This window comes from Chionomys nivalis, chromosome 5 (genome assembly GCF_950005125.1).
Source record: "Chionomys nivalis chromosome 5, mChiNiv1.1, whole genome shotgun sequence".
Taxonomy (NCBI): Eukaryota; Metazoa; Chordata; class Mammalia; order Rodentia; family Cricetidae; genus Chionomys; species Chionomys nivalis.
The window spans coordinates 79,357,255-79,376,468 of record NC_080090.1 but is presented as its reverse complement, the minus strand read 5'-3'; the positions used below and the strand labels follow the sequence as shown (position 1 = coordinate 79,376,468).

At 36.7% G+C, this 19,214-nt stretch overlaps 1 protein-coding gene across 2 annotated transcripts in view; it reads right to left on the bottom strand.

Annotated features, from left to right (window-relative positions):
- Cfh (complement factor H) overlaps positions 1–19,214 on the bottom strand; it is a 109,086-nt gene that overhangs the window by 34,043 nt on the left and 55,829 nt on the right. Inside the window, exons 12-19 of one of the 2 annotated variants that reach the window (XM_057769657.1) lie at positions 10,939–11,112; positions 10,025–10,207; positions 9,756–9,935; positions 7,268–7,444; positions 4,106–4,282; positions 3,710–3,919; positions 2,196–2,369; positions 1,401–1,577 (exon numbers count right to left, since the gene is read on the bottom strand). In XM_057769657.1, the coding sequence (XP_057625640.1) occupies positions 1,401–1,577; positions 2,196–2,369; positions 3,710–3,919; positions 4,106–4,282; positions 7,268–7,444; positions 9,756–9,935; positions 10,025–10,207; positions 10,939–11,112 (1,452 nt within the window). The remainder of the gene's footprint in view (positions 1–1,400; positions 1,578–2,195; positions 2,370–3,709; positions 3,920–4,105; positions 4,283–7,267; positions 7,445–9,755; positions 9,936–10,024; positions 10,208–10,938; positions 11,113–19,214) is intronic. The other variant, XM_057769658.1, reaches the window with a different exon arrangement.

Sequence of the window (19,214 nt, the reverse complement as noted above, 5' to 3'; positions counted from 1 at the left end):
CATTTTTTTGTCTCATAATGACCTGTTAGGGCTTTTCTTTTTATTTCTCTATTTTTAAACTCCATTTTATTTTTATTTTTATTTTTATTTTGTTTTTACTTCATTTTATCTGTATTTTTCTTTTCTGCTTTTACCCCATAGGTCCTTTGCATATATATTGTTTTCCAGTTTATTGTTTTTATGGAAATCCTGAGTGTGACAATGGGTGGGGCTTTTGGTATTTACTATTCCCCTATGTTTTCTACTCCTCTTTTCCCTCAGTTTTTTCTTCTGTCACATTCTAGAAGGCTCTTTCTTTTCTAATGAAAGACAGAAAGGAGATTAGTGCAGATGGGACAGTAGGTGAGAGGATCTCAGAGGAACAGATGGAGCAAAAGACAAAATCAGGATATATTATGTGAGAAAAAAATGTTTTCAACATAAGGGGGGACATTGTTTCAAGAGGGCAGGGAACCCGGATTACTCTTAGGGATGATGAGGGAGGGGGATTTGATAGGGGAGGGGGAGGGAAATGGGAGGCGGTGGCGGGGAGAAGGCAGAAATCTTTAATAAATAAATAAATAATAAAAAAAGAATAACATAGGTAGAAGAAAATAATGACCAAACAAAATATCCCAATATTCTAATGGATTAGAGAAGATGAGATATAACAAGACAATAGCTGAAAGGTGATTCTTTAACAATGTATTTAAAATGCTTACGGTTACAGCAATTGTTTCCAGACTGAGTTTGCACAGAATCTATGAAAGACTCAAGGTCTCTCCAATAGATGCTTTTCTATGTAATGTCTTTAGGATGAGCTCCTTAGTGTTAAAATTACATTGATAAATCTCGTCCAAATATCTTGATGATGCTGGCCATGGAACCACTCTGAAGATCATCACTCTAGTAGCTTAGACATTATGTTTTTAAATTTTAATTTCATCATGCCTTTAAAAGCTAACCTTTGTCCCATGCTTTTTCAGACCCCGGCCAGCTGGCCTTGGGTCTGAAAAAGCATGGGACAAAACCGGTCTTGCTGAACATAACGGACAATGAGGACTACTGAGAACTGAAGAACAATGGCAATGGGTTCTTGATCCTATTGCACGTAATGGCTTTGTGGGAGCCCAGGTAGTTTGGATGCTCACCTTAATAGACCTGGATGGAGGTGGGTGGTCCTTGGACCTCCCACAGGGCAGAGAAACCTGCTTGCTCTTTGGGCTGAGGAGGGAGGGGGACTTGATTGGGGGAGGGGGAGGGAATGGGAGGTGGTGGCGGAGAAGAGGCAGAAATCTTTAATAATTAAATAAATTAATTAATAAAAAAAGCTAACCTTTGACCACTTTTAAATTTTACTAGACCTTTTCATTAGTCCTTTAAATCTTTAATGAATACATTTTAAAGGTGCATCAAACTACCTTTGCATACCAGCTCTCCAATCCACTTGCGATTAACACACGTCACGATGTTGGACCCATTCATATGATAAGAAGGTTCACATTTGAATGTCACTTGTTCACCTGACCTATATGAATTCTTTTTCTCTTCTGTGGGTATGGCATGTTCAAACCTGGGTAACTCGTAACAATCAGTTTCTGAAAGAAAAAGAATATACCAGGTTTTATTTCCAGGAAATTGTAGGATATACAATATATAAAGGAATAGTTAGCTTCATAGATATAATAAATACCACAAGTTTCTCATTTGATTTAGCTACATTAAATTGTTCTAATTTTTTAAAATAAATGTGGTGGAAATGACACTGGATACAGAATACTGATGTATATAATTCTTGAGATATTTTCACTTTTACTTCAGTTTTTCTCCCATATGAAAGTATGATATATTTATACTTTTTAGGTTCACCAAATGTAAATTTAGTTTACATTTTATAATAATAATTATAGTTATTATTTCAAAATGTTAGAGCATATGTAGTTGTAACAGCATTGCTGCTAAAACCATCACTGTAGTGATGAACACTTTGAACAGAGTGTTCTAGAAGTCTGAGGATGCTGATAGCTTAGACTACATGAAGTGAAAATGAGTAACAGGGCTCAAAGATCAAACTATGCTTTAATAGTACTGTGTTTGTCTGTCAGCATCCATCAAAATCTTGTGATATGCTTGAATTACAGATTACTTTTTTGTTTATACCATATGTAACTCGAAGTACATAATCTATTACACAAAGAATGAAAATAAAACTATACTTTTGCAATCTGGTGGTTTGGGCCACTTTCCTCCTACACAAATAATAAATTCTGGTCCATCAATTCCAAATCCTTCAGAACAACTGTATGTCACCTCTGCTCCATGTTGGTAACTGTCTAGTTCATGAGACACAATACCATGATGGATTGAAGGTGGAGGCCCACAAGGAAGTCCTGAAAATGACACAATGAGAGGAACAGAGTGAAATGATTCCAAATTGCACTAATTCAGAAACTTGTGTTTATGTGTTAGTTCTATGTGTAGTACTAGAGGGAAATGTTACCAAGGAAGATGTGCATCACAGAAGAGGTGGACAGTGCGTCCGAAGTCCACTTTCTTTTTCCTTGTATCTGTTAAACTTATTAAATACTGAGCAAGAACTTAACATAAAAATTTCTGACAAATGATGAGTGACAAAAGGAATTTTAAAAAATGAGAATCTTGGGAAACATAACATTTACTCTTGGGGGGAAACACTGAGGAGTTTAACACCTGGTGACAAATTAAACAGTAAAACTCACATGAGGAGTTGAAGTCAGTAGACTATGCATCATATTTCAAAGGAGGAATGCAAGAGTAAAGGTAGATTTCAAAACAGTCAGTACAATTAACAAAAGCAGATCGAATTATGCAAACAAAAGTTTACAGTAACAGCAGTAAAAAACAATGACTTCTTGAATTTTGCATGCAAATGGACGGAAATAGAAAACACTATCCTGAGTGAGGTAAGGCAGACCCAAAAAGAGGAACATGGGATGTACTCACTCATAATGGGTTTCTAGCCATAAATAAAAGACATTGAGCCTATAATTCGTGATCCCAGAGAAGCTAAATAAGAAGGTGAACCCAAAGAAAAACATATAGTTATCCTCCTGGATATTAACCTTCATCAGGCGATGAAAGGAGACAGAGACAGAGACCCACACTGGAGCACCGGACTGAAATCCCAAGGTCCAAATGAGGAGCAGAAGGAGAGAGAGCACGAGCAAGGAACTCAGGACCGTGAGGGGTGCACCCACACACTGACACAGTGGGGATGTTCTATAGGGAACTCACCAAGGCCAGCTGGACTGGGTCTAAAAAAAGCATGGGATAAAACCAGACTTGCTGAACATAGCAGACAATGAGGGCTGCTGAGAAGTCAAGAACAGTGGCACTGGGTTTTGATCCTACTGCACGTACTGGCTTTGTGGGAGCCTAGGCAGTTTGGATGCTCACCTTACTAGACCTGGAAGGAGGTGGGAGATCCTTAGACTTCCCACAAGGCAGGGAACCCTGACTGCTCTTTGGGCTGCTGAGGGAGGGGGAGTTGGTTGGGGGAGGGGGAGGGAAATGGGAGGCGGTGGCGGGGAGGAGGCAGAAATCTTTAATAAATAAATAATAAAAAAATTTACAGTAATATATATTATTGTATATGTCAATATAAACAATTCTTTCTTCTGGTTTTGATGAGAGTAGATTATTGGTAAAGACTTGTTCTAAAATCAGGATTGAATTTTCATGCTGTTCTCACCAACACAACGAGGTGGAGCACTCCACTTCCCCATGTGGCAGGTTACCCCATGCTCCTCAGCCATCCTAAATCCATCATCACAAACATAGCTGAATGTAGTGCCGTGTTCATAACTTCTGGACACAGCTGTGTCTCTTCTTTCTTCTGATAATCTGAGCAATTTAATAGATCCATGGTCTATTTCAGGGGGCTGAGAACATGGAATTTTTGCTACATGAAGAAAAGAAATTAGTGAAGCATAGATTCAAGAGTTTATGTTGGAAAATAAAAACTAATGGTTTAGATTATGTCTCCACAGTTTTTGTTAAGCCCTAGTTTTTCCAATATCCCCCTTAACTTGATTTCTCTTCAGTATTTAAATAAAGAATGTTAATATAATAAGTCATAGCTACCAACCAACACAGCGTGGTAATGATTGCCACCTTCCATCTTTACACACCATCTCTTCTGTGTTCTGTAATATGTAATTATCTTGACAAATAACAGATACTTTTTCTCCATCCAAGTATTTCACTGTGGTTTCCATCACTTGGGCATTTGGAATCTGTGGTGGAGGAGGGCACGAATCTTTCTCTGCTCCCCAAAAAGTCAGAAAACAGAGTGATTGACTAAATATAGTATCTTAAATCAACGAAGCAATATTTTTTATTAAATTGCAAGTTAATTATGACCACATAATAGTTGGGGATTATTTCCAGGGATGTTACTTTTGTTTATGCTGCATTTGATTAACTGAAGCTGGAGTCTTTGCCTGTCTAAAATACCTGATGGTCTTAATAAGGAGATGAATGGCCAATAGCAAGGCAGAAGCAGGGACAAGTAGGGTTGGCAGGCAGGTAGTATAAAATGAGAAATTAGGAGCACGAGGAGCAATGTGAGAAGAAGGAGAGGAGGACATCGGGACCTAGCCACCTAACTACCCAGTAATTCATGGAGAAAGAAGTAAAGTAAGATGTACAGAAACAAAGAAAGACAAAAATCTAGAGGCAAAAGGTATTCATGTTAATTTAAGAAAATCTGGCAAAAATCAAGCCAAACTAAGGCTAGTTATTCATAACTAATAATAAACCTCTGTGTGTGATTTATTTGGGAGCTCAGCGGTGGGATCCTCAAAAAAACTAAAAGAACAAAAAGATCACACAGCACATAACAATTATGTATATTTTATATTTTTTACCTTGTATAGTAATTTAATAACTATTCTTGTCTTCCTTTGAATTGTTCTCATTTGTTTCTTTTTAAAAGTTTGCAGTATTTTTATAAAACTTAATTTATTCTAGCATTTAGGATGTTTTAAATGAATTATAAACTGAAATATATTAAATTAAGGTTACATGGAGATTTCTGTAGAACTGTGTGAGAATATCTTTGATGTAATCATTTGGATTGGATTAAAAGTCCTGAGAGAGTGTACTGAGGAAAGTGATACTTACATTTAGTTAGTATACTAGTGACTTTTCTCGTGACTGTAACAAAATGCCTGACAAAAGCAACTTTAGAAAGGAAGGAGGGAAGGATTTGGCTTAGCTCATCAAGCAGGGAAGTCATGGCAGCTAAAGTGTGGAACAGTTTGTCATACTGCATCTATAGTCAGGACATACAGAGATTCTAATGCAGATGTTTGGCTTCCTTTTCCTTTTCACTTATTCCAAGATCCTGACTATAAAATGGTGATACCTACATTTGTCGTGAATCCTCCCACCTTAGTTTACCCAAATTAGAAACGGTCTCTCAGTAATGCTCAAAAGTGTTTTTCCTAAGTGACTGTAGATTCTGGCAAGTAAACAATAAGTATTAATTATTACACTTTGATTAACAATTTGGCATTGACTCTTGGTCAATGAGAGTATAGAGTATGTTCACGAATGGCTCAAGCTATGTTATTCAAAATTTCAACTATCCTGAACTGGTTAGAGATGTGAAAATTGCTGTCATGCATCCAGGATAATGAGCAATTAGAATTGGCATTAACACTATTTGAAAAGTTTTGTATAAGTCACTACAAAATAAAAACATTTCAGCTTCATCTTTCAGACTCATAACATCATAGTGTGCATTATTAGTGATTATTAATAATCATTTTTATTTTGCTTAAGTAAGGTGGAAGGACTAGAAGGAAATGAATGTTTGTGTAGTAAATATATTTTCCCACATTCTTTAAACAACTAGCTAGCAATTCAGGAAAGAAAAACAATTACCACCTTACTTCATACTAATCAAAATGAAATCAGACATGATTAAAAATGAGAGACAACCACAGATTGGCATGTGTCCTCCATTGCAATGTATACAATAGTTTTGATTTTGAAATCAAATACTTTCAGTGAATTTTAGTCTTTAAGAAATAGTTTAAGATATTGAGTGAGGCAGGCATTCTAAATAACAGTGATAAATACAAATAGAGTAGCAAAACTAGTGAAATCAACACATTGCCTATTTATTTGGAATTGGGGGTATCATAGGAGTCAGAATTTTCTAAGTAAACAGATTTATTGTTACCAGAATAAATAAATTATTAAATTGATAGTACACATAACTGTACAGAATTGCATGGTGATTAAGCATAAGCATAGGAAGTAAACATTGAATTTATAGTGATATAATAGTTAGATGTAATGGAATTCTGTGAGTAAGGAACCATTAAGACAAGGAGGTAAGTTCCTGTTGATTAAGTTTGCTTGTGTGCTTTAAACTACAGTTCATTAGCAAAGGTGATAATAATCTCTAAATCATCTTATATATTAAAAAGTATATTTCCAGGATGTCTGTTATGATACAGTATCTTCTTTCATATATGACAGGGTATTTGAACCCATGAAATCTGAAAACCATGTGGTCACTTATACAAGACCTTCATGATGACAATACCAGCTGACATGTCAATGTGGATTAAGAAAAATTTTACAAGCCCCTTCTATATCAGAGGTTCACAACCTGTGGATCAAGTTACCTTTTCCTCAGGGTTGCTTAAGACCTTCAGAAAACACAAACTTTTATATTACAATTCATAACAGTATCAACATTACAGTTTTGGAATAGCCATGAAAGCGATTTTATGTTTAGAGTCAACACAACATGTGAAACTGCATTAAAGGGTCTTAGCATTAGGAGGGTTGAGAACTATTGACCTAGGTGAAGAGCTACAGGCAATTAATGTCTATGTAAAATCAATTTTCTCACGAATGGGTGAGCCAACAAAATTCTTAGTCCTAATCACATATTCATAGGGAAAACAATAAATAGACTCAACAGACTGCATTTATATATACAAGTTATATATGTATATATACATTTATATATGTGTATGTATATGTACATTACATATACATATATATATATATGTGTTTGTGTGGAGAAAGAATCATGAATTGAACAGGAAGTACAAGGTCACAGGAGGTGTTAGAGTGGATGTGGAGAGGTAAAAATGATAAAAGATGCGGGATTTACATAGGAAATTCTGAAGAACAATTACTGTTTTTTAAGAACTCAAAGCTACAACTATCACAGGTGAGAAAAGACTGGAATAACCACTAGAAGACAGTGCAAACAAGAGCTTACTTATACAGTTTGGTTCAGGAACCCATCTTCCATTGATGCAGATTGAATGTTTTTCCTCCTTCTTTTCTTCACATTTGTAACTCATGCTAAAATTATGATTAAATTCATTCTTATAGGTATAAATTGCTTTCACATCAATTGATATTGGTGCTTTACACTTCTCCAGTTGATCTGTTGCTATGTGAAAATAATTCCAGGAAAAATTAAAAACAATTACAAGAAGTGAGATAGCTGTGATATTAAAATAACTCCAGAGTCAATGTACATGGTACTATTATATATACCTATAAATTGTACCAATTAAAATGCTAAGTTCACCATACAGAGTGGTCTATGGTGCTAGAACTAAATCTAATGCCAAGTTTGCTACATCTCAGAAACAGTGTTTCAATAAGAGATTTTGATACTAAGCAACTACAACAGCATAGGAAATCATTGTCTCAGATGCTCTACATAGGAAATAATTATGACATGACAAGCTTTGGCCCCTACTTGAAAGCTGTGAAATGTTCACATTTGTTACTCTCTCCTTATCTTAATATTAGTTCATAATGTTAAAAATATTAGAGTAAAACATGAGCTGATAGATTCTAATAGGTTGTTTTTGATAGATGTGTTATTAGAAAAGAATATCTAAGATATATTGTATATAAAACAATTATTTGAGAGCCAGATTTGTATAAGATATTAGATGCTTGTAGTCACAATCTCTCTCCTTTTTATTCTCTTCATAAGAGTCTAGAAGAAGTTATTTCCTAAACTAAATCATCCTATAACAAAACAATACTATGTCATAAGAATAAAACTGTTTGGCTCTGTTATGACTTAAGTAAGGGCTATATATACAGCTTTTAATATATTGTTCACTATAATTACCAACTGAAGATGAGAGTCCTTTTTGAATTTGACAAAATTTCAGTATAGGTACTGGGTAATATTTGTTAGTAATTTGAAATGAAGAGTGAAATGTTTATGGATAGAGTAAGTAAATGTAAGTTATTAGCCAAAGTTCTGTAATTTTCTTTTAAAACGGTACTTAAAATATATACCAGAGTACTTCAAAAACTCAAGACACCTGAGAATTAATCCCTTACATAAGATTGGTTCATAGGAAGACAAAAATTGCTGTAAAGGGAAAGGAAGACAGACCAATCATTGGGGGAGGGGAGGGAATGGTGACTCTGTGATTGATTTGCTTCATGAAAATCTCTTATTTGTAAAGAGAAAGCTACAAACATGGAGAAGACTAAGAATGTATAGTGGAAGAATAAAAAAGTTTATACTGTAAGCTTACTGTTGTATCACAGCTTGCTATAACTGAAGGGTTATATGAAGGTCACTATAGGCAAACTAACCATCAGAACAAAATCTCAGAAATCTGAACAAATGATAAAATAGAATTTTGTAACAGAATGGAAAATTGTTTCTATTTCTGATATGTCTGATATGCTATATCAATGCATTTGTTATAGTTTTAAAACAGTTGTGTGAATACGTTTTAAAGTACTGAAGATATAGATATAAAAATATTTTTTCTTAGCAAAAAATATAATGATTCATTGTAAAACCATTGATTTACATAGCAAACTGCTTTTGGGTTGATTGGTCTTCTGTGTATAGAGAATATAATTGCTAAACAACACAGGTATAAATGTCCTTTCCAAAGGAGCTCCATGTTTTCTCTGACATTAACCAACACTTAAAGTTCAAATGAAGAGTAAATATTGGGTATCAAGGATATTCTGAAATAATGATTTAGGAACACTCTAAGTAAAATCTCAGTTTCAGAGGAAAGTAAATGTAGGCACCAAGAAGCTTTTAGCTACTCATTAAATATTCAGTTACCAAAGGAATGTGGGGGGTAATTACAGAGTGATGTCACCAATGGAATAATGTCTACCTAACCCCAAGCTTTTTGGTATAGATCAATTCTATACCCAATGAGAGGACCTATGGCCCCACCTTAATCACAGTGGATTTAGCTTGCAGAATGAGAAATAGACAGAAGCACAATAAAAGTTCTGGGAGAGGAAAGTTTGTTATGGGAGAGTATGAAGTGGGTGTTCTACATACTTGGTTTCTTAGCTTTCCATGATATAAAAGGAGAGTGCCATATAAATGAAGTGGGTGTTCTACATACTTGGTTTCTTAGCTTTCCATGATATAAAAGGAGAGTGCCATATAATAACAGCAATGCTATTTTGTAACATTATCATATCTTCTTGGGTATTCTTAGTCACATTTTACTTACATGAAAATTTATAACTAGCAACTAGACTTAACCTAAGATAAATAACCATTTATAGATTATGTTAATTTCCATTCATTGGTAGACACAAATAAGATTATAAATAATAAAAGTTTGAATGCATATTGTTCAAGACTAGATTGTTCTAAGAAGATTTCTAACTACAAATATATATGTAAATACTACCATCACCAAAATATTACACTTTATGAAGTATCAATTTGAGGCACTTAACCTTACCAACACATTGAGGAAGCTGGCTCCACTTTCCACTAATGCATGAAACTGAACCATGTCCAATCATTGTGAAATTTTCTGTGCAGTTGAACTCCACTGATTCTCCATGATAGTAGGGAGGGATAAAAAACTGCACAGAGCCATGCTCAAGTTTAGGAATGTCTGTACATGTTCTCTCCTCCTCTGTAGGTAGATGTTTCACAAATGTGTATTTATTATGAAGACATCACATGAAATACAAAACAGTGTCTAAGTATTAACATTTTTATTACCGACACACGTTGGCAAAGTTGTCCAATTTCCATCCATGCACTGGATTTTATTGGGTCCCTTCAGTAGAAATCTAGGCTTGCAATTATATTTCACCACTTCACCATGGCTGTACTGTTCTTTCTTTGTTTCCGTCAATTCCCCATTGAGAAGTTCAGGAGGTTGATCACATGATCTCACTTGATCTATTGCAGAATATTGTATATATCTAAATAAAAATGTCCATCTTGCCATTTAAAAATCTAGTTAATGAAAAATCTTCTAAGAATTTATTCACCATATCACTTTTTATAACATTTTATTAAATCAATTTTAAAAATGCTAGGTTCACATTTCACTGTTTTAACATGTCTATTGAATAGCACTGAAGCATATCAAAATGGTACAATTTTTGGTAAACCTGATACCTTGAAAGTGCATGAAAACCAGTCAGCAATTGTAGTTTTTGAAAATTATAGTGATTCTTCTCTCTCAATATTTTTAACATACAGTTATCCATTTGTAAAAAATATTCACACTGTAGAAGGTATCTGATTAATGCATTTTATTTTTTGAATAAATGATATTGAATTAAACAAAATCTGTTGTGATACAGTTTAGACATTCTCTATGCAATGTGAAGATATGGTTATTCTGTAAAAAGTCCAGTATTAATGGAAATTCAGAAAAAATGAGAGATATCTTTGTACTCTAAGCTATCATGTCTACATGTTTAAACATATTGGTAACAAATTTAAGTTAGCCTGGGACTAACCATGTAAATAGCTGACTGAGTATTAGTCACACAACACACATCTTGATCATTGTTGTCTATGAATATGCTAAAGATTGTAGATACAATGTAAGACTGGTAGATATTAGGAGAAGAAAACTAAACCTATGATTTTCACTCACCAAATGTAAAACAGATACTGACCTTTACATGTTGGAAAACTAGGAGACCATCCAAAGTAGTAGCATTGTACTGAATCTGGTCCAACTCTGCGTCCTCGTCGGCAAAAAAATTTCAACATATCTCCAACTTTATATTTGTCTTTATTGGGATTGACAACCAAGTATTGGTCTAGGAAGGGAATACTGCATTCTCTTTCTTAAAAAGTAAAATAATTAGAGTACATATTTAATCAAGAAATAATTTTATCTCTCTCATGTATATTCTCAGAGTAACATTAGTCACTCTCCTCCTTGTGAAAAATGCTCATATTGCATTTTATAAATCCTCTGAATTCATATCAAATTTTGAGAAATGTATGTTTCTGTAATATATTAAAGAATTGAATAATTAACTTAACTTATTTTTACTGGATGTGAAATCAGCAGAGAGTTATTAATGTTAAATTAAGAACTGTTCTATTCCTATCACATAGAATCATTCTTTCAGTAAGTTTATGATATTTTCACAATTTGCTTCAGTTTAATACCCTTGAGATAGTAGAACAAGTAAAATAATTTTTTTATCTTTCTTTTTTATGAATTTTATTGAGCTATAATTTTTCTCTGCTCCTCACCCTGCCTTTCCCCTTACCTTCAACCCTCCCCCATGGTCCTCATGCTCCCAAATTACTCAGGAGATCTTGTCTTTTCCACTTCTCATGTAGATTAGATCCATGCATATCTCTTTTAGGGTCCTCATTGTTTTCTAAGTTCTCTGGGATTGTGATTTGTAAGCTGGTTTTCTTTGCTTTATGTTTAAAAACCACTTATGAATGAGTACATATGATAATTGTCTTTCTGGGTCTGGGTTACTAAAAACAGTCTGCTATTGGCATAAAAACAGACAGAAGGACCAATGGAAATAAAGAACCAGATATTAATCCACACATCTATGAAAACCTAATTTTTGACAAAGAAACAAAAAATATAAAATGAAAAAAGAAATCATATTTAACAAATGGTACTGGCATAACTGGATATTAACATGTAGAAGAATGAAAATAGATACATATCTGTCAACATGCACAAAACTCAAGTACAAATGGATCAAAGACCTCAACATAAAGTTGGACACACTGAACCTCGTAGAAGAGAAAGTGGGAATCTCATCACAAAACATCCAGAAAATCTGGGACACAATAAAAAGACCAAACCTAAGAATAATAGGGGTAGAAGAAGGAGAAGAATTACAGCCTAGAAAATATGTTCAACGAAATTATGGAAGAAAACTTTTCCAACCTAAAGATAGATATTCATATAAAGGTACAAGAAGCATACAGAACAATGAATAGACTGGACCAAAAAAAAAAAAACCCATCCCCTTGCCATATAATAATCAAAACACAAAACATACAGAATAAAGAAAGAAAATTAAGAACTGCAAAGGAAAAGGTCAAGTAAAATACAAAGCTAAACCTATCAGAATTACACCTGACTTCTCAATGGAAGCCAAGGAAGCCAGAAGGTCTCGGATAGATGTGCTACAGAAACTAAGAAACCATGGATACAAACCCAGATTACTATACCCAGCCAAGCTTTCTTTCACTATCAATGGAGAAAACAAGATATTCCAGGATAAAAACAAATTTAAAGAATACATAACCACAAACCCAGCCTTACAGAAAGTAATAGAAGGAAAATCACAATTCAAGGGAGCCAACAACACCCACAAACAACTCAGACATCTAACAGCCCTCCACCAGCACAACTCAAAGAAGGGAAACACACAAACTCTACCATCAAAAAAAATAACTGGAGTTAACAACCACTGCTCATTAATATCACTTAATATCAATGGACTCAATTCACCTATAAAAAGGCACAGGTTAATAGAATGGATACAAAAACATGATCTAACATTCTGCTGTTTACAAGAAACACACCTCAACAACAAAGACAGACATCACCTCAGAGTAAAGGGCTGGGAAAAGGTTTTTCAATCAAATGGACCTAAGAAACAAGCAGGTGTGGCTATACTAATATCTAACAAAATTGACTTCAAACTAAAATCAATAGAGAGATGGAGATGGACACTTTATACTCATAACAGGAACAATTCATCAGGATGAATCTCAATCCTGAATATCTATGCCCCTAATATAAAAGCTCCCATATATGTAAAAGAAATATTACAGAGAAACCCTGTCTCGAAAAACCAAAAAAAAAAAAAAAAGCCAAAAAACCCTCCAAAAACATTACTAGAGCTCAAAACATACATTAAACCACACACACTAATAGGAAGAGACTTCAACACCCCTCTCTCGCCAATGGAGAGGTCAACCATACAGAAAATTAACAGAAAAATAAGAGAACTAACAGATATAATGAATCAAATGGACTTAACAGACATCTATAGCACATTCCACCCAAATAGGAAAGAATATACCATCTTCTCAGCGTCTTATGGAACCTTCTCGAAAACTGATCACATGCTCAGTAACAAAGCAAATTGGGTAAACAAACAGGAATTACAGAGACAAGTACTACCAATAGATTACAAGAGATAGAAGAATCTCAGACACTGAAGATACCATAGAGAAAATAAACACAGTGATCAAAGAAAACAGCAAAACCAACAAATTCTCCTCACAAAACATTCAGGAAAATTGGGACACAATAAAAAGACCAAACCTAAGAATAATAGGCATAGAAAGTGGGAAGTACTCTACAACATATGGGCACAGGAGATCACTTCCTACGTATATCCCAAGCAGCACAGACATTAAGGACAACATTGAATAAATGGGACCTCCTGAAACTGAGAAGCTTCTGTAAAGCAAAGGACATTGTCACTAAGACAAAAAGGCAAGCCACTGACTGGGAGAAGATCTTCACCAACCCCGCAACAGACAAAGGTCTGATCTCCAAAATATATAAAGAACTCAAGAAACTAGACTTTAAAATGCTAATTAACCCAATTAAAAAATGGGGCACTGAACTGAACAGAGAATTCGCAACAGAAGAAATTCAAATGGCCAAAAGACACTTAAGGTCATGCTCAACCTCCTTAGAGATAAGGGAAATGCAAATTAAAACAACTTTGAGATACCATCTTACATCTGTCAGAATGGCTAAAATCAAAAACACCAATGATAGCCTTTGCTGGAGAGGTTGTGGAGGAAGGGGCACACTCATCCATTGCTGGTGGGAATGTAAACTTGTGCAACCACTTTGGAAATCAGTGTGGCGATTTCTTAGGAAATTTGGGATCAACCTACCCCAAGATCCAGTAATACCACTCTTGGGAATATACCCAAGAGATGCCCTATCATATGACAAAAGTACCTGTTCAACTATGTTCATAGCAGCATTGTTTGTAATAACCAGAACCTGGAAACTACCTAGATTTCCTTCAATGGAAGAATGGATGTAGAAAGTGTGGAATATATACATATTAGAGTACTACTCAGCGGTAAAAAACAATGACATCGTGAATTTTGCATGCAAATGGATGGAAATAGAAAACACTATCCTGCGTGAGGTATCCCAGACCAAAAAAGATGAACATGGGATGTACTCACACATAGTTGGTTCTAGCCATAAATAAAGGACATTGAGCCTATAATTTGTGATCCTAGAGAAGCTGGACCCAAATAAGAAGGTGAACCCAAAGAAAAACGTATAGTCATCTGCCTGGATAGGGGAAGTAGACAAGATTGCTGGGCAAAAACTGGGAACTTGCTGGTGAGATGGCATGGGGCTAAAGGGAAATGGGGTGATAAATGTGAGAAGGGGAGGATGTGGGTAGCTTGGGGGAATGGGATGGTTGGGATATAGAAAGGGTGGATACGGGAGCAGAGAAATATATATCCTAATTAAGGGAGCCATCTTAGGGTTGGCAAGAGACTTGACTCTAGAGGGGCTCGCAGGTGTCCAGGGAGATGTCTCCAGCTAGTACCTTGGGCAACTGAGGAGAGGGAACCTGAAATGACCCTATCCTATACTGATGAATATCTTGCATATCACCTTAGAACCTTCATCTGGCGATGGATCGAGATAGAGACAGAGACCCAGTTTGGAGCAACGGACTGAGCTCTTAAGGTCCAAATGAGGAGCAGAAGGAGGGAGAACATGAGCAAGGAAGTCAGGACCACAAGGGGTGCACCCACCCACTGTGACAATGGAACTGATCTATTGGGAGCTCACCAAGGTCAGCTGGACTGGGACTGAATAAGCATGGGATGAAACCGGAATCTCTGAACATGGCAGACAATGAAGTCTGAGGAGAAGCCAAGGACAATGGCACTAGGTTTTGATCCTAATACATGAACTGGCTTTGTGGGAGCCTAGCCTGTTTGGATGCCCACCTTTCTGGACCTAGATATAAGTGGGAGGACCTTGGACTTCCCGCAGGGCAGGGAATTTGGACTTCTCTTCAGTGGGAAAGGGAGGGGGAATGGAGTAGGGGGAGGGGGAGAGGAGTGTGGAGAGGGGGAGGGAAATGGGAAACGGGGAGGAGGCAGAAATTTTAATTAAAAAAGAATAAAGAATATTATCCATTATGTTCAAGTAGGCTTCATCCCAGAGATACAGGGCTGGTTCAACATACAAAAATCTATCAATGTAATTCATCATATATATAAGAAGGTGAACCCCCCAAAAAGCATATATTTATCCTCCTGGATATTGGAAGTAGACAAGATTGCCAGGCAAATATTGGGAGATTGGGGGTGGGAGTGTGGTGGGATAAGGGGAAATGGGGAGAGAGAAGTGAGAAAGGGAGAATGGGGATAGCTTGGGGGAATGGGACAATGGGGATGGAAGAAGGATGGATATGGGAACAGGGAAGTATATATCTTAATTAAGGGAGCCATTTTAGGGTTGGCAAGAGACTTGACCCTAGAGGAGTTCCCAGGTGTCCAAGGAGATGTTCCCAGCCTGTTCCTTGTGCAGCTGAGGAGAGGGCACCTGAACTGGCCCTATCCTATAGCCACACTGATGAATATCTCTTGCATATCACCATAGAACCTTCATCTGGCAATAGATAAAGATAGAGACAGAGACCCACACTGGAGCACTGGACTTGATGGAGGAAGGTCATTGGCTAATAAAGAAACTGCCTTGGCCCATGTGATTGGCCAGCCTTAGGTGGGTGGAGTAAATAGAATAGAATGCTGGGAAGAAGGGAAGTGAGCTCAGACACCCTGCCGTTCCAGTCCAGGGCAGATGTAACGCAGCTAGCCACCAGGTCACACATGCTGAATCTTTCCCGGTAAGCGCACCTAGTGGTGCTACGCAGATTATTAGAAATGGGCTAAATTAATACGTGAGAATTAGCCTAGAAGAGGCTAGATATAATGGGCCAGGCAGTGTTTAAAAGAATACAGTTTGTGTGTTGTTATTTCGGGGCATAAGCTATCTAGGTGGCCCAGAGCTGGGTGGCAGGAATGCAACCTGCAGCTCCCTACAACACAAGGTCCAAATGAGGTCCAAATGAGGAGCAAATGAGGTCCAAATGAGGAGCAGAAGGAGGGAGACCATGAGCAAGGAAGTCAGAAAAGCGAGGGTTGCACCCACCCACTAAGACGGAGGGGCTGATCTAATGGGAGCTCACCAAGGCCAGCTGTACTGGGACTGATAGAGCATGTGATCAAACCAGACTCTCTGAATGTGGCTGATGGTGGGGGCTGACTGAGAAGCCAAGAACAATGGCACTGGGTTTTGATTCTACTGCATGGACTGGCTTTGTGGGAGCCTAGTCTGTTTGGATGCTCACCTTCCTAGACCTGGATGGAGGGGGGAAGACCTTGGACTTCCCACAGGGCAGGGAACCCTGACTGCTCTTTAGACTGGAGAGGGACGGGGAGGGGAAGTAGGGGGAGGAGGAGAGAGGGGAAGGGAAATAGGAGGAGGTTTAAATTTTTAATAAAAAAGAAAAATCTTATATGATCATTTCATTAGATGCTGAAAAAGCCTTTGACAAAACTCAAACCCCTTTATGATAAAGGTCTTGGAGAGGTTAGGGATATAAAGACCACATCTAAATATATTAAAAGCAATACACAACAAGCCAACAGCTAATATCAAATTAAATGGAGAGAAATTCAAAGCCATTCCACTAAAATCAGGAACAAGCCAAGGCTGTCCACTCTCACCACATCTCTTCAACATAGTGCTTGAAGTTCTATCAATAGCAATAAGATGACATAAGGAGATCAAGGGGATTTGAATTGGAAAGGAAAAAGTTAAACTTGTTATTTGCAGATGATATGATAGTGTACATTAGTGACCCCAAAAACTCTACCAAAGAACTCCTACAGCTGATAAATACCTTCAGTGATGTGGAAGGGTACAAAATCAACTTCAAAAACCAAGTAGCCCTCCTATACACAAAAGATGCAGAAGCAGAGAGGGAAATCAGAGAAACTTCTTTTTTCACAATAGCCACAAATAGCAGAAAGTATCTTGGGGTAACACTAACCAAGGAAGTGGAAGATCTATTTGACAAGAACTTTAAGTTTTTGAAGAAAGAAATTGAAGAGGACACCAGAAAATGAAAGGATCTCCCATGTTCTTGGATGGGTAGAATCAACATAGTAAAAATGACAATTCTACCAAAGGCAATCTATAAATTCAGTGCAATCCCCATCAAAATCCCAACAAAATTCTTCACAGACCTTGAGAGACCAATCATCAACTTTATATGGAAAAACAAAAGACTCAGGATAGCCAAAACAATCCTATACAATAACGGAACTTCCAGAGGCATCACCATCCCTTACTTCAAACTCTATTACAGAGCTACAGTAATGAAAATAGCTTGGTATTGGCATAAAAACAGAGACGTCGATCAATGGAATTGAATCAAAGACCCGGATATTAATCCACAAACCTATGAACACCTGATTTTTGACAAAGGAGATGAAACTATACAATGGAAGAACGAAAGCATCTTCAACAAATGGTGCTGGTATAACTGGATGTCAACCTGTAGAAGAATGAAAATAGATCCATATCTATCCCTATGCACAAAATTCACGTCCAAATGGATTAAAAACCTCAATATAAATCTGACCACACTGAATCTGATAGAAGAGAAAGTGGGAAGTACTCTACAACATATGGGCACGGGAGACCACTTCCTATGTATAAACCAAGTAGCACAGATAATGAGAGCAACAATGAATAAATGGTACCTCCTGAAACTGAGAAGCTTCTGTAAAGCAAAGGACACTGTCATTAAGACAAAAAGGCAACCTACTGAATGGGAATAGATCTTCACCAACCTCGCATCAGAAAAAGGTCTGATCTCCAAAATACATAAAGAATTCAAGAAACTAGGCATTAAAATTCTAAATAACCCAACAAAAAATGGGGTACAGACCTAAATAGATAATTCTCAATAGAAATTCAAATGGCCAAAAGACACTTAAGGTCATGTTTGACTTCCTTAGAGATCAGGGAAATGCAAATCAAAACAACTTTGTGATACCATCTTACACCTGTCAGAATGGGTAAAATCAAAAACACCAATGATAGCCTATGCTGGAGAGAATGTGGAGTAAGGGGAACACTCATCCTTTTCTGGTCAAATGTAATCTTTTACAACCACTTTGCAAATCAGTATTGTAGTTTCTCAGAAAATTGGCAATCAACCTACCTCAGGATTCAGCAATTCCACTCTTGGGCATATAGTCGAAAGATGCTCAATCATACTACAAAGACATTTGCTCAATTATGTTTATAGCAGCATTATTTGTAATAGCCAGAACCTGGAGACAACTTAGATGCTCCTCAATGGAAGAATAGATAAAGAAAATGTGGAATATATGTACTCAGTGGTAAAAAACAATGACATCTTGAATATTGCTTGCAAATGGATGGAAATTGAAAACATTGTACTCAGTGAGATAACCCAGACCCAAAAAGAGGAATATGGTATGTACTCACTCATTAGTGGACTCTAGCCATAAAAAAGGACATTGAGCCTATTGTTCACAAGCTTAGAGAAGCCAAATAACAAGGTTAACCCAAAGAAAAACATATATAGATCCTTCTGGAAATTGGAAGCAAACAAGATCACCAGACAAAAGTTGGGAGCATAGAGATGGGTTAGGGGTTGGGGTGGTGATGGGGAAAAGGGGAGGAGGAAGGAGAAGAGAGAAGGGAAAGACTGGGAAGAGCTGGGGGGAGTAGGAGGGTGGAGATGGAGGAAGGGCAGATATAGGAGCAGGGAAGAAGGTATCTACATTAAGGGAGTCATTTTAGGGTTGGCAAGAGACTTCGCTCTAGAGGGATTCCAGGTGTCCATGAGGAGGT